At 39.7% G+C, this 21800-nt stretch overlaps 2 protein-coding genes across 2 annotated transcripts in view; both read left to right on the top strand.

The window, feature by feature from the left end:
* The window catches only part of syt16 (synaptotagmin XVI), a 43107-nt gene extending 29764 nt beyond the window's left edge, over nucleotides 1–13343 (top strand). The window contains exons 4-7 of the mRNA XM_084390922.1: nucleotides 3902–4218; nucleotides 5114–5554; nucleotides 8943–9126; nucleotides 11502–13343. Of these exons, the coding sequence (XP_084247048.1) occupies nucleotides 3902–4218; nucleotides 5114–5554; nucleotides 8943–9126; nucleotides 11502–11815 (1256 nt within the window). The 3' untranslated portion in view covers nucleotides 11816–13343. The remainder of the gene's footprint in view (nucleotides 1–3901; nucleotides 4219–5113; nucleotides 5555–8942; nucleotides 9127–11501) is intronic.
* Nucleotides 13344–18392: 5049 nt separating this feature from the next.
* Nucleotides 18393–21548, top strand: LOC311280215 (uncharacterized protein; the record flags this gene model as incomplete). Its single annotated transcript, XM_084392189.1, has 2 exons — nucleotides 18393–18422; nucleotides 20816–21548. 2 exons carry the CDS (start codon nucleotides 18393–18395, stop codon nucleotides 21170–21172), a joined length of 387 nt encoding a protein of 128 aa, XP_084248315.1. The 3' UTR covers nucleotides 21173–21548.
* Between the last annotated feature and the right edge of the window lie 252 nt (nucleotides 21549–21800).

Below are 21800 nucleotides of genomic sequence, written 5' to 3'. Positions count from 1 at the left end.
AGCTCGGTATACGCAACAACTGAGGATATTAGAAGACATGTTTGTCATAAGTTTTATTGTAAAAATATAGGATATCAACATAATGATGTAGTTGTTTATATTTTTAGCTTCATTGCAAGTGTATGACATCTGGTATAGAAATAAACAATGGTAATTAAGTGCTTTTCCTAAAAATGAGAAAGAAAATACAGGGTATTAAAACAGTATGACCTACAAATAAAGTCAGTATGTGAGGCTAAATAGATGTGTTTTAGTCTGAATTAGGTAAGATGTGTGCTTCCATTTCAGTTTCCACAAATCCCTTCACTCGATTGGGATGTTCTCTTTTGTTCTGGGCGGCAAGTGCAGTAACTGTGACATCGGGCATATTTTGTAGTATTAAACACATATTTATACCGACTTCATCAGGCTCCGAAAATTCTTCACAAAGAACACAAAGAATGGCCTTCTCAGCTGCCATAGTTGCAACTCTTGCGTCATCAGAACAGTGTGTTCAACGCATCACCGTTTCTGTTTAAAAAACGTTGTGCAACGTTTTGTCGGGGCTGAACGCAGCCCTGGACACCATGGACCAGATTTTCCCATCAAAAAGGGAACCAATCACAGAACGGGGAGGGAGCAGCAAGACGATGACGACGTCTATGCGACACACCGAAGCAGTTTGTTTATATCTATGGATCCAACATGGCAGCAGACGCGAAGTTACCTTTCGATGCAGCCTTAGATAGTGTTCTAAGTAGTTTAGAACACAAGTTTATTTCGTCTTCTTCCTCGTCGAATTTCTGTCGCCCTACATACGCCATCTGGTATAATTGAAACGATTGGCTATTAGATACGTACAGGCGCATTTGACAGACATTCGTAGCGCCCAATAAACGGCTCTGGGCATTCGTAAACCACGCCTCAAATACGAGAAAATGAACATGTGGTTCCCAGACCACGTCTCAATGAGACGAGGTCTGACGTTAGCCAGGCTAATAATAGTGTATAAATAATACTAAAGTAACACTGTGGTAAACCAAAATTATTTTTCCAAGTGAACAGAAATGTATTAGTGTCACTGTGCTGACCAGTGGTTTGTGGAATAAAGCTAACCTATGTTTCAGAAGATGATACAAACCCAAACGCCTCTTATAGATATTTATAAATGTGACTCTTGTCACATCACTGTTAATCTCCCTAATGCTCAGTCAACATCTCTAATCTCTGACTGACTGTACGTTATAATGTGACATATCACAACTAAAACAGCTTCCAGTCAGCCGTTTGTGTCTATTGAATTCTTGCTGTATGGAGCTTTATTTCTCGGAATGGTCATCACAGAATCAGTTGCTATGGAAAAGCGTCTTTCCGGTTGGCATGGCAACAAAGCGACTGGCCCTGTCTGCAGTTAATTGTTCGCTGCTGTGGAGTAGAACAGTTTGTACCCTGAAACAGATTCCATTCAGTGAAATTCACAGAGTCACGTAGGACAAGCACTTAAAGCCGTAAATTACCATCATTATCATCTGCTCCGGGGAGTCTGATTGGTCAAATGAGCTTGTCCTGCAATTATGATGACTGTCAGAGTGTCAGTAAATTTATTTGCTAAACGTTCAGGGAAGTGTTTGTGTGTGTGTGTGTCGGAGCTGTTAATTGTGTCATTAGCTCTCTATCAAAAGTCTACTGCTAAATTGTTTCTGCTAAATATAGCCCTCCATTTATTGGACTCACCCAGTGGAATTAAAATGTACAAATGAGGTCTCATCAATATCTCAGTTGTTTCGCAGACAGGAATGAGATTAAATGGAGACTTTTGCTTCTTAAAATTTTCTCCTGTTTTTAGAAATGTGAACTTCCCTAGTTTCAGCAAAGATGTCTCAAACTGCTCAGATTCGCCAAGACACCAGAGTCTGCAATCAAAAGTCTTGCAGTTTGAAAATTAAATAATAAAAAAAAATACTATTTTAAGTTCTCCTATGACTAAACTACCTGGACTACCTGCAATATTAGTATTTTTATTCATGACAAGGAATTTTAGGGGAAGCATCTGAGATAAAACAATAACATTTTCGGTAACACTTTGTCAGGGTTATGTTCTGTTTTGTTCAGTTTCTGTTTGGCTGTTTTCCTTTGACCCAGTTTTCCCATGTGTTTCATTGATTCATCCTATTCACTTGTCCCTCGTTAATTATCTTGTTAGCTCCTTTGTTTGCCCTTGTGCTTAAGCCCTCAGTTCCTTTCAGTTCTTTGTCCTGGATTGTTTAGACTCCCATGTTTAACATCAGTGTGGATGTGGTTGTGTTTCTTCTGTTTATTGTGTTTGTTATCAGATTAAAGGGGTGGTATAATGCCCTTTTCACAAGATGTAAAATAAGTCTCTGGTGTCCCCAGAGTGTGTATGTGAAGTTGTAGCTCAAAATACCCCACAGATATTTTTATATAGCATGTTAAAGTTGTCACTTTTTTGCGGGTGAGCAAAAACACACCGTTTTGTTTCTGTTCCATTAAATGCAAATGAGCTGCTGCTCCCGGCACAGAGGGCGGAGCTTGTGTCCTTTTACATCACACAGACATGCACTGAAAATTTCAAAACTTTTAGCCTTTTATGTTCAAACCGAAGTCAGATGATGTCAACGGAGTAAATGATGGAGAGACTCAAGAAGAAGTGACAACATGTAGAATGCAACAAGGACATTTCTGAATGGTTAGTAGCATATTCTGTCTTAATAATCTATAAATCGTGTTCAGGGGGCGGGGTTTATGTAAATTCTAGGGTTGGTGATGTCACTAACCCAGGAGGAATGTCGTGTAGTTCCTACTAGCCGTTTGTTGTAGTCCTTAAAAAGCAATTTCTTTAAAAGCAAATACCTCCCTTTGCTTTGAACTTTGAGCGTGGTAACTGTGCAGATGTTGTTTACGCTCAAACAGCAACATTACACACTAACTAAAGTTAGAAAAGTGAAATCATAATCAACCAGTATCTCCTTCATTGTGCATTTTTCTATTTAACTATTCACTGTGACATGCTTTACTATAAGGTTCCATTTGTTAACATTAGTTAACTACATTAGTTAAGATGAACTAACAATAAAAAATACTTATAAAGCATTTAGCAATTGTGATTCATATTAATTTCAACATTTACTAATACATTATTCATGTTAATATTATTTAACGGACCTGAGCTTAACAATGAACGGTTGTATTTTTATTAATTATTGTTAACGAAGATTAATAAATAGTGTAGCATATGTATTGCTCATTTTTAGATAATGTGAGTTAAAGGGATATTTCCCCCTAAAAAATGAAAATTCTGTCATAATTTACTCACCCTCATGTCGTTCCTAACCTCTATGTGTTTCTTTCTCTGTTGAACACAAAAGATATTTTATGAAGAATGTTAGTAGTAGCCATTAACTTCCATAATCCATAGTATAGAAAAAAGAACTATGGCAGTCAATGGCTACCAGGTTTGTATGGAAGCTTGTTTCCGCCACGGAATAAATAAATGTTAAAAAAAATTGCGACTTCTTTTTCACAATTGTGAGTTTACATCTTGTAATTCTGACCTTTTGCAATTGCGAGTTGTAATGTCAGAATTGTGTGATACAAAGTCACAATTGCAAGTTATAAAGGGGGAATAAAACACGTAATTGCGACTTTTATATCACGCAATTCTGACTTTATAACTCGCAATTATGAGAAAAAAAAGTAAGAAAGCAGAAAGAAGCATCCATAGATTTGGGACAACATGAGGGTGAGTAAATGATGACAACATTTATATTTTTGGATGAACTATCCCTTTAATGCATTCACTAACAGTAACTAATGGGACCTTATTATAAAGTGTCAGCCGACAACACATTAGTTTTAGGCATATGAAATAATTATGTCTCGTTCTTTCTCCCTCTCCATGTAGAAGCTGAGAGAAACAGTGTGCAGAGTTTTCAAGATCCCCTCTCATCCAGGCGACGCTTTGGGTCTGAGCCGAGAGACCCCTTATCGCAGAGCCCTCTTCCTGAGGACCAAACCCCCACAGACCCCCTCTCTCTGATGGCGGAGCAGATTTCTGTGGGCTCCCAGGACACAGGGGACGGTCTGGAGGATCTACCCAGGTATGAGGGCAGTCGCCCGGGCAGCACGGGGCGGCAAACCCCACAAAGGAGCCTGGCAGTTGACAACCATGGCTATGACAACAGTGGGGCTACGGATAGTTTCCCTACATGGAGCCCTGAGGTGTGTGTGCATATACTTTTTATACTTCCTAAATACATTGCCGGTCAGTCCAATGTTTTTTTTAAGTAATTAATACTTTTATTCAGCAAGGATCCATTAAATTGATCAAAAGAGACATTTGTATTTGTTTCAAAGATTTCTATTTTAAATAAATGCTGTCTTTGTTTTTTATACTTTCTATTTATCAAAGAATCCTGAAAAATGCATCACGGTTTCCACAAAAATATTAAGCAGCACAACTGTTTTCAACATTGATAATAATAATAAATGTTTCTTGAGCAGCAAATCAGCATATTAGACTGATTTCTGAAGGATCATGTGACACTGAAGACTGGAGTAATGCTGAAACCCTCACAGGGATAAATTACATTAATTACGGAATTAAATATATTAAAATAGAAAAAGAAAAAGAAAAAAAATATTTTAAATTGTAATAATATTTCACAATATTATGTTTTGTACTGTATTATTGATCAAATAAATGTAGCCTTGATGAGCATGAGACTTCTTTCAAAAACGAAACAAAATCTTACCAGCCCCAAACTTTTAAACATTTGAAATATAAGAGATTTAGATTTATACATAATTTAATGTCAATGTCTAACTTTTCCATTTATAATTAGATCCTCTAAATCTCTCCACAGAGATCTTCACAGTTATGAGAACTAAATTCTAATGAATATTCATGAGTCATCTGCTCTATAGCTCTCATAGCCATTGCTAATGGAAACACCTCATGTTCATGTATAAGTTTTCACAGTAAAATCTTTCTCACTTGGTTAAGAGAGGTGTAAGAGGTGGGAGGTTGTGTATGATGTGTCTGAGTGTGTGTGTTTAGATCTGTTTGTTTATATATGCATTGAGTATGTGTGTGTGTTTTTCCACTCTCTAACAGCATGAACAATCTCCGTCCCACCCTTTGAGCTCTTCTCCTCGTGGACACATCTCAATATGTGGTGACCTCATAATTGCCCTGGACTACCGGGCTGAAACCCACAGACTCCTGGTCACCGTGATTTTGGCCCAAGACATTCCAGACAAGGCTCGGAGTGGCATGGACTCCTGGCAGGTGCACGTGGTGCTGTTACCTGGGAAACGGCAGAGGCACAAGACGGCCGTGCAGAAAGGCTCCTTGCCCAGGTTCGAGGAGACTTTCCGGTTTTCGCATCTGGAGCCAGGGGATTTGGGTTCCTCTGCGCTGCGGTTCCGTCTGTACGCGTTGGGGAAGATGAACAGAGAGAGGATGATGGGAGAGGCCATGTACAGACTGAGCAGGCTGCAACACACAGGCAGGTTCGAGATCACGCTGCTGCTGGAGCCACGCTGTAATCTCAAGGTGTGTACATTTTCTATGATAATACTCTCTTCTTTTTTTCTCTCTCTTTTTTTAAACTGGTGTGGTTGGGCCAGTTTAGTTTTTTTTTTTTTTTTTTTTTTGGGGGCCCCACCACAATGTTATATGTATTAAATACAGATACTATTTGTATTTTTTTAAATACAGTGAGGAAAATAAGTATTTGAACACCCTGCTATTTTGCAAGTTCTCCCACTTGGAAATCAGGGAGGGGTCTGAAATTGTCATCGTAGGAGCATGTCCACTGTGAGAGACATAATCTAAAAAAAAAAATCCAGAAATCACAATATATGATTTTTTAACTATTTATTTGTATGATACAGCTGCAAATAAGTATTTGAACACTTGTCTATCAGCTAGAATTCTGACCCTCAAAGACCTGTTAGTCTGCCTTTAAAATGTCCACCTCCACTCCATTTATTATCCTAAATTAGATGCACCTGTTTGAGGTCGTTAGCTGCATAAAGACACCTGTCCACCCCATACAACCAGTAAGAATCCAACTACTAACATGGCCAAGACCAAAGAGCTGTCCAAAGACACTAGAGACAAAATTGTACACCTCCACAAGGCTGGAAAGGGCTACGGGGAAATTACCAAGCAGCTTGGTGAAAAAAGGTCTACTGTTGGAGCAATCATTAGAAAATGGAAGAAGCTAAACATGACTGTCAATCTCCCTCGGACTGGGGCTCCATGCAAGATCTCACCTCGTGGGGTCTCAATGATCCTAAGAAAGGTGAGAAATCAGCCCAGAACTACACGGGAAGAGCTGGTCAATGACCTGAAAAGAGCTGGGACCACCGTTTCCAAGGTTACTGTTGGTAATACACTAAGACGTCATGGTTTGAAATCATGCATGGCACGGAAGGTTCCCCTGCTTAAACCAGCACATGTCAAGGCCCGTCTTAAGTTTGCCAATGACCATTTGGATGATCCAGAGGTGTCATGGGAGAAAGTCATGTGGTCAGATGAGACCAAAATAGAACTTTTTGGTCATAATTCCACTAAACGTGTTTGGAGGAAGAAGAATGATGAGTACCATCCCAAGAACACCATCCCTACTGTGAAGCATGGGGGTGGTAGCATCATGCTTTGGGGGTGTTTTTCTGCACATGGGACAGGGCGACTGCACTGTATTAAGGAGAGGATGACCGGGGCGATGTATTGCGAGATTTTGGGGAACAACCTCCTTCCCTCAGTTAGAGCATTGAAGATGAGTCGAGGCTGGGTCTTCCAACATGACAATGACCCGAAGCACACAGCCAGGATAACCAAGGAGTGGCTCTGTAAGAAGCATATCAAGGTTCTGGCGTGGCCTAGCCAGTCTCCAGACCTAAACCCAATAGAGAATCTTTGGAGGGAGCTCAAACTCCGTGTTTCTCAGCGACAGCCCAGAAACCTTACTGATCTAGAGAAGATCTGTGTGGAGGAGTGGGCCAAAATCCCTCCTGCAGTGTGTGCAAACCTAGTGAAAAACTACAGGAAACGTTTGACCTCTGTAATTGCAAACAAAGGCTACTGTACCAAATATTAACATTGATTTTCTCAGGTGTTCAAATACTTATTTGCAGCTGTATCATACAAATAAATAGTTAAAAAATCATACATTGTGATTTCTGGATTTTTTTTTTTAGATTATGTCTCTCACAGTGGACATGCATCTACGATGACAATTTCAGACCCCTCCATGATTTCTAAGTGGGAGAACTTGCAAAATAGCAGAGTGTTCAAATACTTATTTTCCTCACTGTATATATTTAGATGAAATGTTAGGTCAACCGTACAAAAAATCTATCGTCAGTCAGTCAGTCAATCAATCAATTCGTCCATCAATCCGTCAATCCATCCATCCGTTCATCCATCCATCCATCCATCCATCCATCCATCCATCCGTTCATCCGTCCGTCCATCCATCCATCCATCCATCCATCTGTCCATCCATCCATCCATCCGTTCATCCATCCATCCGTCCATCCATCCATCCATCCATCCATCCTTCCACCCATCCATCCATCCCTCCATCCATCCATCCATCCATCCATCCATCCATCCATCCATCCGTTCATCCATCCATCCATCCATCCATCCATCCGTTCATCCATCCATCCGTCCATCCATCCATCCATCCTTCCACCCATCCATCCATCCATCCGTCCATCCACCCATCCATCCATCCATCCATAATAAATTCATCCAACTAGATTACATTATGTTGGTGCATACAAAATGTATAGTCGCTTTGGTACATTTCTCAAACCACATTTGCAACAACATTTAGTACATTTGCAAACCACTAGGTAGGCTACATTTCTTAAAACAATTCATGCAAACATGCACCACACAATGGATTACCTGCAAAAGCCTGTAACTTTTGAAAAATCATTAGTTCATCTCTCAAAAGTATTTATCAATGACCATATCAGTGCCATCAGAATGACAAGTCCTTGTGTCATTGTTCACGAACAAGATAGTCAAAATGCTTAGTCATAACAGTGTACTCTGACAGTATATCCTGATGTAAACTATGGGCAAATTAATTGTAATTACACAACACATTCCATAAATGTTGTGACAGGCAAAATAAAAGTGAAAAGATTACAGAATATCCAAGTTAAACTGTCCACAATAAGCAGGTGGACTGGTAATAGGTGAGGGTACCGTGATTGGGTATAAAAGGAGCATCTCAGTCTTTGCAAGCAAAGATAGGTCATCATATTGTGCCAAATTTCAGGAGAGAATTCTCGAACAATTCAAGATTGCAAAGTATTTATAGTTCAAGGAGAAAGCTATACATCAATTTTATGTAAAGATGCCACCGAGTTCTCTGGCCCCGAGCTCATCTCAGATTATCCAAAAAAAAACACAGTGGAAATGTGTGCTGTGGTCAGATGAGTCCACATTTCATCTTGTTTTTGGAGAAAACAGACATTGAGTTCTCAGTCTTAAAGATGAAAAGGACCATCCAGACTTTCATTAGCAGAAGGTGCAAAATCAAACATCTGTCATGGTACGGGGTTCGTCAGTGCAAACGGCATGGGGGACTTGCATACGTCTGAATACGTGAATACGTAAATACTTGCATACGTACCTCATTCTGCATATGCTACAACAGTGTGGTTTCATAGACACTCTACACCTCCAGTCCAGATCTGTCTCTAAATTAAAATGTACTTGATTTTATTGCATTTTACCAAATGTCCTAACTTTTCTCGAAATGGGGTTGTACATTAGCGGCCAAAAGTGTCCGGAGAGGATGTTTGCACAATTTTACAGTGTCTTCATGTGTTGAAAAACTATGTTTAACTACACTTTACATAGAAATACCAACGAATCAGGTCCCATTGGCATCTCTCCATCTCCCTCCCCGCAGACAATAGACTCCCAGGCGTCTTTCAGCGCACAGAGTGACAGTGCTTCCTCCAGTCAGTCTGTGTCTCACGGTGGAAATCCAGAACTACTGCTGGGTTTATCGTATAACGCCACCACGGGACGCCTGTCTGTGGAGATCATTAAAGGCAGCCACTTCCGAAACTTCGCACTCAACAGACCTCCAGGTAAACACACTGTCCCACTCACACTAACAGGCTCAGAAACACATTCACAGGCATCGTTAAACCATCAGGAGTGACTCTTGGGCAAATAACCTTTTGTAAAGCCGTCTGATATTGATTCAGAGTAAATGTACTGCAATAAATCCTTTCTAAACGAACGAGCTGCTAGAACACACATTTGTACATGCACATTTTGAATGCGTCATCCTCACACTTGTTGTGGTTCAAACATCAGGCTTTTAGAGTTCATGCTGTTTGTATGAGTCTTAATCGCCTTACAGTCACATCTCGCAATGATGCTCCCGGGTGAATAGAGTTACGTGACATTTAATCGATCACAGAGCCCCAGATCTTTTCACACACCTCTCGCATCAAGTCGACGAGTTACCACCGGAGACAACCGCACAAACAGACACATACTGTTCTCTGTTATCATGCTGAGTCACAGTTTTGTGTTAGTGATCATCCTAAAGGCCAATTCACACCACACAGACAAACACCAACAAACAAGTTGGCAGTTGGATTTAAAATTGAACGAAAAATAACTGTCATGTTCACACCGCCCCAACAGACACCAACAAACACTGACTGAACATGGTCAGTCAGTTGAAAACATGCGCCAACAGGGGTAACACACTGATCTGACAAAACACAACAAACGTGTTTATTGGTGTTTGTCTGTGCGGTGTGAACTGGCCTTAAGCCAAGTGTCAAAATAAAACGATATTTGTTACTGTACTAACCTATTCTACCATTCAAAAAAATGTTTTTATGTCTGTTAAGAAGTCTCTTATCTTTACCTAACCCGACTTTATTTGATCAAAAATACAATAAAAACAGTAATATTGTGAAATATTATTTAAAAAAAAAAAAGTCTTCAGTGTCACATGATCCCAGTGTTGGGGAAAGTTACTTTTAAAAGTAATGCATTACAATATTACGTTACTATGGAAGCTTGTTTCCGCCACAAAATAAAACATTTTAAAAGATAATTGCGACTTTTTATCTCACAATTGTGAGTTTACATCTTGCAATTCTAAAGTCAGAATTGCGAGATATAAAGTCAGAATTGCGTGTTATAAAGTCAGAATTCTGACTTTTTTTTCTCGCAATTGCGACTTTATATCACGCAATTCTGACTTTATAACACGCAATTGCGAGTTTATATCTCGCAATTCTGACATCTTTTCTCAGAATTTTGAGATATAAACTCACAATTGTGAGATATAAAGTCCAATTCTAAGGAAAATAATTATTTTTATTTTTTTACCTAGGAATAGTTTATATCTCACAATTCTGACTTTATAACACGCAATTGCGACTTTATATCGTGCAATTCTGACTTTATATCTCCCAATTGCGACTTTATTTCTCAGAATTGCGACTTTATATCTCGCAATTGCGACTTTATTTCCCAGAATTTGCGACTTTATAACACGCAATTCTGACTTTATATCTCGCAATTGCGACTTTATTTCTCAGAATTGCGACTTTATTTCTCACAATTCTGACTTCATATCTCGCAATTGTGAGGAAAAAAGTCACAATTCTGACTTGATATATATCGCAATTGTGAGAAAAAAAGTCAGAATTGTGAGATAAAAAGTCGCAATTATTATTATTTATTTATTATTCATTGGCGGAAACTTCCATACGTTACTCCCTTACTATACTAATACTAAATCTGTTTTTTGTGCAAGTGAGATGAGTAAATGCATGGTCACATTTAGTGTAGACACTGCGCATACAACGCCTCTGCACCTAATCCCGACAGAAGAGAGGTGTCAGACTATAAATGGGAAAACTTGCGTTACTTATTTGAAAAAGTAACTCAGATATAATTTAAAAGTAATGAATTACTTTATTAGTTACTTGAAAAAAGTAATCTGATTACATGATCCTTCAGAAATCATTCTAATATGCTGATTTAGTGCTCAAGTAACATTTCTTATTATTATCTATGTTGAAAACAGTTGTGCTGCTTAATATTTTTGTGGAAACCGTGATTTCAGGAACATATAATGAATAGAAAGTAAAAAGAAACATAAATGTCACTTTTGACTCAATTTATTGTGTCCCTGCTGAAGAAAAAAGAAAAAGGAAAAAAAACGCATGGTCCCAAACTTTTGAATGGTAGTATAAATTAATTATTAATTTAATTCATTAATTTAATTTAAAAACCCACAATTACATAGACATAAATAGACATAAAGCTTTTAATGAAGATCAGATCATTGCTATCTAATAACAAAGATTTTGATCATTGGGGCTCAAAACTGTTTAGATGGAATAAATCACACAAAGGTTGATGTAGAATTATTATTTTTTTTAAACATATTCATTCAGTAGAGATTTAGTGACCTGTCTTTCTCTTTCAGATACGTTTGGTAAGCTCACTCTGTTGAACTCTATGGGACAGGAGATATCCCGCTGTAAGACATCCATCCGTCGCAGTCAGCCGAATCCGGTCTTCAAGGAGACGTTTGTCTTCCAGGTGGCGCTGTTCCAACTGTCCGACGTCACATTAATGGTCTCCATTTACAATCGGCGGAATATGAAACGCAAGGAGATGATTGGCTGGGTGGCTCTGGGCCAGAACAGCAGCGGTGAGGAGGAACTTCTTCACTGGCAGGACATGAAGGAGAGCGGAAACCAACAGGTCTGCCGCTGGCACACACTACTGGATGCTTAGAGGAGAGAGATAGAAATGTAATCGCTCTTATTTCAGCTGGAAATTCCTTTGGGAAGGAGGAGACAGCCAAGGCCAAAAATACCCTCAAAAAACGGGAACGAACAAGCAGCTTTTAATAGTATCAAACAAAGATAAGGCATGTAATTCTGTAAATCTTGGAAGCACAAAGAAACACCCACGCCACACCACTCTTCTTCTCCCTGAGAGTACTTTATACAGCCTTTTATCTGGTAACCAGGAAATGACATCACGGCGTTATATACAGACTACTCTCTTTAACCCCAACAGCAACCAATCAAAACGCATTATTGCCCGAGCCACAGGGATTGTCACCTAGTGATTTAATGAATGGAGGATTGATTTGAAATGATTAAATGCCTTTCTTCAGATGATTTTAAGCCTCAAGTTCAGACCCACACCAGAACACAGTTGGTGGTTATTGGCGAGGTTTTGAAAGCCCAAATGAGTGGAAAACTGCACTTTCGTTCATGCTCTCCAACTGATGACACTGAAGCTGTTTGTTTTTATTACATTTTACATAAAAATATGCTATCATTCATAGTTCTGGACAGTGTTATGATGAAAGTTAGGATCCTTTTATATTGCTGTTAAAAGGGGTGCACACGTTATCCAGAATAAGCAATATCACCAAATGACTTAACTATGCTTAAAGCATAGTTCACCCAGAAATGAAATTTCTGTCATTATTTACTCACCGTTACGTTGTTCCAAACTTTATATCATTCTTCTGTGGAACACAAAAGTTGCATTTTTTTCAACTCTTTTCAGTAATGGAAGTGAATGAGGACTGGTGTGGTCAGGCTACAAAAAGACTAATTTTATTTCTTTGAAAAATTTGACATCTACTCTGCATGTTTATGCGCGAATATGATCAGCGAATGAATCTTTCACTCAATCTGCTTCAATTGATTCATTTGAATCAACTGGTCTGGTTCTCGGGTTCATCTGAATCAGTGACTCAATGATCTGATCACAAATGCTTAACAGACCACTGTGGATTATCATTGAATAGATTTCAGCCTGTTCCTCACACAAAGTTATTGTTTGGTTTGAGAAGACCTGGAGTATAGTGCCCAAGTCACATGGACTATTTTTATGATGCTTGTGAATCCGGTTTGAAGCTTGAAAGCTCCGATCCCCATTCATTGAAATTTCATGAAAAGAGACCAATCCTACTTACCAAAAATAGTCTTATGCATGTCCAAGAAAATCTTTTTCTGACAATCCAAACACTGTCCTCATGACATTAAAACCCACACTCTTTTTTTAATGCATGTCTGTAATGCTTTATGCATATATAAAGTGCCTGATCTTGTCAAACTTATATGGAGTTTTCATTTATAGCCAGTGATATTGGAGATTAGCATGGACAACTCTGAAACATTACAGATGCATGGACCTCTGTGTTTTAAAAATCAATAGTGCCTGTTTTGCATGCGTTCATAGTCTTTTTGAAGATAAATGCATATATTTTTGTCCATCATTAAAGACATATCCCTAAGACATGACTTTTCTGGCAATTCTGTTTTATTTCGTTATGATTTAGAATGATAATAAATCTTTATTCGTGTAACACTATGCATTGATCTTAGTGTATCACAGCTGCAAAAATAGGTGATACTGGCAGAGAAAAATGTATAATTGACTGTAACCAACCAAATGATCTCTCATCTGGTAATCGGGCTGTCTGATTCTTATGGAAAGGGTGTATGAAACTAAGAAGAGAGTGTGTTTTATCTATTTTTGTGCTGTCAGTCGATTAAAAAATAATAATTTTCACACACCTAATCGCACCTAAAATTAAAGTTTTTAATATATTTTTATATTCTAATACTTTCGCATTGATTCTCCAAAATAATGTAGAAACAACCTGCTAAACTGCACAAAAAAAGTTATTGCTTTCGTTGTTTTTGACCCATGTAACCTTGTAAACAGTGCTTTAAAGGGTTAGCCTAGTTCACCCAAAAATGAAAATTCTGTCAGTAATTACTCACCCTCATGTTGTTCCAACCCCGTAAGACTTTCGTTCATCTTCGAAACACAAATTAAGATATTTTTGATTAAATCTGATAGCTGGATCACTCCTCCATAGGCTTCTAAGACACTATAACTCTCTGGGCCTCGAGTCTTTTCACGTAGTGTTTAAGCGTAGCGCGTCTGTGCACGTCACCACGTATGACACACGTGAGCCTACGTGGTGACGTGCAACACAGACGCGCTACGCTTAAACACTACGTGAAAAGACTCGAGGCCCAGAGAGAAGGAAATAAAAAGTGGAATAAAGTCGTTATTTTTGTTTGTTTTTGCGCACAAAAAGTATTCTCGTCGCTTTATAAACTTAAGATTGAGCCACTAGAGTCACTTGGACTATATTAACGATGTCTTTAATACATTTTCTGGGCCAGCAAGTTATAGTGTCTTAGAAGCCTATGGAGGAGTGATCCAGCTATCAGATTTAATCAAAAATATCTTAATTTGTGTTCCGAAGATTAACGAAGGTCTTACGGAGTTGGAACAACATGAGGGTGAGTGAGTACTGACAGAATTTTCATTTTTGGGTGAACTAACCCTTTAAAGGCATACTATGCAGTTTCCGTTTTTGTCAAACAGCGACCCCTAGAGTTGCTATGGAGTACTTGTCGTAAATACCACTCACTCTTCCGACCGCGCTTTCTTCGTTTTCTTCGTCGACTCTGCCATGATTCACGTCTGAAATGCATGCTAGTGTCCTCCATAGAGGCTGCTTCATATGTTGTTGATGTATGTGACGTTGTGCCGTAAAGCAAGTCGTGATTTTGACTTGTGATTTGACGTGATTTCGCGAGATTTGTCGGGGCGTCACCTCTCAAACTTGCATTGCTGGTTTTGCCCCTGGTTTTGACTGAATAACTTTTGTAGCTTTGGGATTGATTTTTCTCTGTATTTTGTTCTTTGATTAACATTAAAGGGGTACTTCACCTCTGGGAAGATGAATGTGTATTTAAAATAGGTCATTTAAGTAGAAGAAATGTGAAGAAATTTTTGAATTTGGAGCTTTCTAGACTGAGAAAAGCCAGAAAAAGTATTTTTGGCTTATGTGGATGAAAGACAACAACTCCCAGAATGCACTTGATTACCGGTAGGCCACGGTATGCACTTGATTACCGGTACTTGCACTTGATTACCGGCATACCACAGAATGCACTTGATTACCGGTACTTGAATACCGGTAGGCCACGCCTACCGGTAAGAGTGCGCAGATGAAAACAACAAAGCTAGCCTACGTGATGATGAGTTTGCGAGGGATTTAGAGATCGTCCAAAATGTCCGGGATTCGGCTTTTGCGTTCTACAGTCGCCATTCATCATGTTTACTGTGGCGAGCAGGACGAGGCTGACGGCCGCGGGAGAACAGCGCGAGGCCGGTGGCGTCATTACTGAGACGCGCCGGGTCTCGCATCTCTCACGGAGGAGCGGGAATTTTTCTTAGCAAAGGTAAAACGCACATCAACCGATCACTTGTTTAGCGTTCATGTAAACACTACATTCAAATTCACCAATCAGAATGAATTCAGTTAGATTGAAAGGTGTGCATGTAAACAATGATGGCGACCGCAGAAAGCAAAAGCTGAATCCCGGACATTTTGAACGATCTCGCCCGCCGGACAAGTCTGGGAAAAGGAGGATGGTTACTTACTCAGCTTTCTCCTACTATTCAGCTTTCTCCACAGAACAAGAGCCTGCTAGCTTAGCTTCCAAAGAAAGACGGCTGACACTGTGTACATTCTGACTGAGTGAGATCCCACCCTGTATGGGCGGGCTGAAAACATGCGGAACAACGCCATCTACTGGCTGTAGTCTTTAGCCTCTGTCCAGAAAATCCTCCGATGACGCAAAATGACGATTTTTGCGTCATTGGAGGATTTTTTCCAGACAAAAAATACATAAATCTCTTGTCTCAGGGGGATATGAGGGTGGAAAGCATGGTAATTCGAAAATACTACAGGTTTTCTACTAATACAAAGCTTAATGCTAAATCCTGAAGTAACCCTTTAATGACAAACAGCAGGTTTATTAGGCTGCTGTCACTTTAAGGCATGACGCGGATCTGACACGCATCCAACTTTGCTTTATTTAACTCAATTTAACTCATTTAAGAATATACTTAGGAGGATACCGGTACTCTACAAAACAGCGCGAAACTCAACGCTGTATTCTGTGCGTGAGATTTGAGTACTTTTTTTCATCTTATCATGCTTGAATGGTTTAACAGCACTTGAATTAATAATAGCATGGTCGTATACTGTAGCGCAGCCAAAGGATGACAGAAAAAAAATTATGCTGTCTAATATTTACTATACTAATATAGGCCTTTTGGTACCAATATGTGTGTAGGCCTATCTTTTGAGTATGCATTAATTGCGTATCTACTGTATTTCACGCGTTTAAAAAAAAAAGCCCAAATTTAATTTATTTACTGTTTGCATATGGGAGTGGAAGATATTGCTTATGCTTGAACGAGATAGGCGGATAAAGCTTGGAGATGTGAGGTTAAAAGATTATTTAAGAGGTTTTGAAATGTATGCCAGTGAGATAAGTTGTCGGAGTATATGAGCAATAAATCCTTTCAAAACTGAAATGAGTATAATTAGATAAGCCATATGTTAAGAAATACGCAACGAGAGAGGAGGAGGAAACGCAGCGGCAGAGGATGCGAGAAGAATGGAGTTTGATGCAGGAGCGTCATCATTGCCTAGTGACTCTCCTAGCAACAGGAAACATCTGTTTCAGTGTCGACCAATCAGGAGCCGGTGCAGTCTGTTATTGCTTTCTGAACAGAAAGAGGATATTTTAAGAGCCGAGAGTGAGCCGAATACTACAGGGATTATATCAAAAGCTAGACTTCGGCATCTGGGGGCGAAGCGTCAAGCTCACGCGGAGCTGAAAGCGGCTACATTCGGCACAATATGAGCGCTTTTAAACCTCTGATCTGATGAACACGCGTGCAGGGACTGTTAATGTTGCTTTATAAATAAGGTAGGATCATTTACCTTTGTTAATCATATTGGTTTTTAATATCACCATTACATTTTACTGCATGCATTTGTTTATTTTGCAACAGTTATAGGGGGTGCACTTATATAATAGTTTATAGCCTATAACAGACCCATTTTATAGTTTGAATTATTATTATTTAAAACATTTTTTGGAAAATGCGCGTTCTGTGATTCATTCATTAGCGTGACAGTTGAGTAGCTGAATGTACTGCACTATCACATTATGCATGCATGTTGGACTTTCAGTTATTAAATGTACTTATTTGGTACACTCACTGTAAAAAAGAAAAATGAAAATAACATTCTTAAAAGATAATGTCGCATACTACAGTAAAGAACAGCTACGATACGGTTAAAAAACGATTTTGTTTCAATTTTACCGCAGAATAAATAAATAAAAAAAGTAAAGTAAAGAGTATTCATATTTTTTCATTTACGGAAAAAAATATATATTTAAAGATGCACTTCATTTTTTTCCTCATTAAAAAGTTTTACCCCTAAAAATGAATTTGTACATTTTAGATGAATTTTCCTTTAAAATTACTAACATAATTACAGATGCTTTCATTTACATGGAACAAGTTACCTCATGTGGACCATGTTGATATCACATGACCAGCAGAATACTGGATCTTTGTAACTCGAATTTTTGGACAATTTTGCTGAATGAATCATAGCTGGATGCCATGTCTACAATAGCATTAAAGTGAAAATTATTGCTTTTGCATGGTGTTTCATCCATACTAGACAACTGTTATATTGGCCAGAGTGCACCTTTATCGAGACAAAAATACTTTAATGTTAAAATATGAATTGCCTTAATTATAATAATTAAGAATTTTAATAAATGTATGGTGAATGGGACGTTGCCAGAATTCTCTTACATGAACATCATATGAACTTTGTCATCATGTTGCTTTATAAAATCCTTGTTTTCAGTACATCTTAATAGCTTAAACAGGACCTGTGTTAAAATGATTTTAAAATGATACAATTTAATCACGTTTACAGTAATAACTGATCGTCACCAAAATGGCATCCACTATCGTCCCTGTATTTGTACAGTTTAACCAAATGCAACTAAAAGAATGTACAGTGAAGACAAAAACCTTATTGGTTTATATCCTCTCTCTCTCTCTCTCTCTCTCTCTCTCTCTCTCTCAAGCGCACACACTGACATGCAGCCCACACTAATCTACCCACCCACGGCTATTGTGCCCCGCACCGCTATTGACAGAGCACACGGCACGTTTCTTTGAACCTGATAAATAAAAAGCAGCAGCAAGACATTGTGCAACTAAAGCACAGCTTCCTGCAGATGCCATTGCATTTATACTGTGCGATTTGTTTTAGCTTCTTTGAGACAGAACTGCACTGATCTGTAAGGAAGATCAGTGCTAGTTGTCACACATTCACACCAATTTAACTTCAGTCAACTGAAATCAGATAGGAAACAGTAGGATCCAGTAAACGATACTCTCTCTCTCTGTCTTTTTCTCTCTGACTAGGAACCATTAGGCAATGTGTGTGAGCCAGAGGAAAGAGCCTCAGGTGAATAGAGGATTTGTCAGAGAGACGTGTGAGTGTGTCTGCGTGAAGCAGTCCTCAGGTAATTAAAACACACAACACACAGACATTGTTACATAACACACTGACTGTAGTCTAACCTAATCCACTTTACCCATGACATATACCCCCTGTTTCACAGACAAGGCTTAAACCTCCCAGACTAAAATGCAAGTTTGAGCTGTCTTAACTCAAAGCAGCTAGCACTGACATATCTTAAAATATGGCAGAGCCATTGTTTTATCTTAAGATGCAACCAGTAATGTTTTTTTTTTTTTTTTCAAGGCATGTTTATAAAAGCTACTTAAATTTCCTAATTGAACTAAAGTCTAATCCTGGCTTAATCTAAGCCCTCTCTGTGAAACCGGGCCATGGTGTTTGAGGACACAGATGATAGCATTGTTCGAAGGTGAATCGTCATCCCCAGCGAGAGATTGAAAGAGAGATCTGTTACGTTTGTAAAAATTCAATTTCCATCCAGTTTCCATCCAGAGTCCTTGTGTGTTTATCCGCAGAGTCTTTCCTCTAAGAGTGCCCTCAACGGTCGACAACGTCGAAAGTCGCCTACTTTAAGCGAAAATATGCGGAAGAGGAGGATGTTCAGGGAAGCCTACATGGATATTTACAAAAAGTGAGTGTCGGCTGATATGTGCTGAGACTGCTGATTTTTTTTTTTTGAGCACAGTTCAGATCTGAACTAAGAATGCCTTTTAAATTTCAGTTCACTTTCTGAATTTGAATTGAGGAAGCAAACAGGATGCAGAATTGCAATTAAAATTTGAATGAAAGGAAGTATAATTAAAATGAATTTACATTCAATAAATTCACAACTGTAACTTTGAATATTGGCTTGACAAAGCCTTGTTTTGAAAAAAAGTTTTGAAAAAAGTTTTGAAGTTTATGGATGGATGGATGGATAGTTAGAGCGATGGATGGGTGGGTTGATGGATGGGTGGATGAATAATTAGATGGATGGATGGGTGGGTGGATGAATAATTAGATGGATGGATGGGTGGATGGGTGGAAGGATGGATGGATGGATGGATGGGTGGATGGATGGGTGGGTGGGTGGATGAATAATTAGATGGATGGATGGATGGATGGATGGATGGGTGGATGGATGGGTGGGTGGGTGGATGAATAATTAGATGGATTGATGGGTGGGTGGATGAATAATTAGATGGATGGATGGGTGGATGGGTGGAAGGATGGATGGATGGATGGATGGATGAATAATTAGATGGATGGATGGGTGGATGGATGGATGGATGGATGGATGGATGGATGGATGAATAATTAGATGGATGGATTGATGGGTGGGTGGGTGGATGGATGGATCGGTGGATGGATGGATGGATGGGTGGATGAATGGGTGGATGGGTGGATGAATAATTAGATGGGTGGATGGATGGGTGGATGGGTGGATGAATAATTAGATGGATTGATGGGTGGGTGGATGGATGGATGGATGAATAATTAGATGGATTGATGGGTGGGTGGATGGATGGGTGGATGGGTGGACGGATGGATCGGTGGATGGATGGATGGATGGGTGGATGGGTGGATGAATAATTAGATGGATGGATGGGTGGAAGGATGGATGGATGGGTGGATGGGTGAAAGGATGGATGGATGGATGGATGGATGGATGGGTGGGTGGATGGATGGATGGGTGGATGGATGAAAGGATGGGTGGGTGGATGAATAATTAGATGGATGGATGGGTGGAAGGATGGATGGATGGATGGGTGGGTGGGTGGATGGATGGATGGGTGAAAGGATGGATGGATGATGGATGGGTGGATGGATGATGGATGGATGGGTGGAAGGATGGATGGATGGATGGATGGATGGATGGGTGGGTGGAAGGATGGATGGGTGGATGGATGGATGGATGGGTGGAAGGATGGATAGGTGGGTGGATGGGTGGAAGGATGGATAGGTGGGTGGAAGGATGGATGGGTGGATAGTTAGATGGATGGATGGATGAATCGATAGATAGATAGATAGATAGATAGATAGATAGATAGATAGATTTCCAATTAAAAATGTAATTTCAACATTTAAAAGTAAATAAAAAAATCACATATATGCACCATGTCTGTCTTTCTGATCCTATCTGTCACCCTCTTTGATTTAGTTGCCCATTTCATGTCAGCAACCGTCACATCACCTGTCCCTGCCATCTTCCACCTGTCTGTCTCTCTTACCTGTCTATTACCTGTCTGTCTCTCTTACCTGTCTGTCTCTTACCTGTCTGTCTCTCACCTGTCTCTCTATCACTCGTCTGTCTCTCTTACCTGTCTGTCTCTTACCTGCCTGTCTCACCTGTCTGTCTCTTACCTGCCTGTCTCTCTTACCTGTCTGTCTCTCCTCAGCACCTGATCCTGCGTGAGGAGCGCAGCTGCATCTTGCGCCTATCTCTGCAGAAGCTGCGTTTCCTAGACGACCCCGAGGTTTACCTCCGCCGCTCCGTGCTCATCAACAACCTGCTACGCAAGATCCACCTGGACGAAGCCCAGAGGGAGAGGGAGAAACAGAGGGATGACAAGGAGGAGGAGACAGAGAGGAGGAGGAAGAGACTGAAGGTGGTGCTCCAGGAGTTCCAGCAGTACAAGCTGCTGCCGTATTCATGTTCCCCAGCCACATGCATCTGTGCCCTGGGGAGCTGCCACACCCTGCCTCCTGATCATGGAGCTTCAGTGCTACTCTACCATTTGGATGACAAAGGATAAGATGTCATCGTGTGCACGCAGGGGATTTCCAACAGTCCATGACTGATTTCCAGGAGCCAGCAAAAAAGAAGAAGGGGTTTCGGATTCGTGTGCATTTGTGCTTGTGCAAGTCTGCTGGTGAGCATGAGCTCTGTGGTTTGTGACGTGACGGGTGTCTGCCCATATCAGGGTGTATTTTTCCAATTGGAAAAAGACAACATCATCTTGTTATCATCACTGCCTCGCTCAATCTGAACTTTGGCCAGACGTTTTGTTTTCATAAATTTGCTTGAGTGAGCTATTATCTTAAAGAGATAGTGCACCCAAAAATGAAAATTGTCAACATTTACTCTCCCTCATGTCGTACCAAACCCGTAAGACTTTCGTTCATCTTTGGAACACAAATGAAGATCTTTTTGATGAAATCTGAGAGCTTTCTGTCCCTCCATTGACAGCTACGCAACTACCACTTTGACGCTTCCAAAAGTTCATAAAGAGATCGTAAAAACGAATCGAGCGGTTTAATCCAAATTTTCTGAAGGGACTCGATCGCTTTATATGATGACCAGATTGAATTTAGGCTTGATCAGCGAACATAAAGAAGCTCAAACATGCTGCGTAAGTGAACATGCTTGAGCTTCCGTTTACC

This window comes from Rutilus rutilus (assembly GCF_951802725.1).
Source record: "Rutilus rutilus genome assembly, chromosome: 20".
NCBI lineage: Eukaryota > Metazoa > Chordata > Actinopteri > Cypriniformes > Leuciscidae > Rutilus > Rutilus rutilus.
This window is presented reverse-complemented; position numbering and strand designations above follow the sequence as displayed.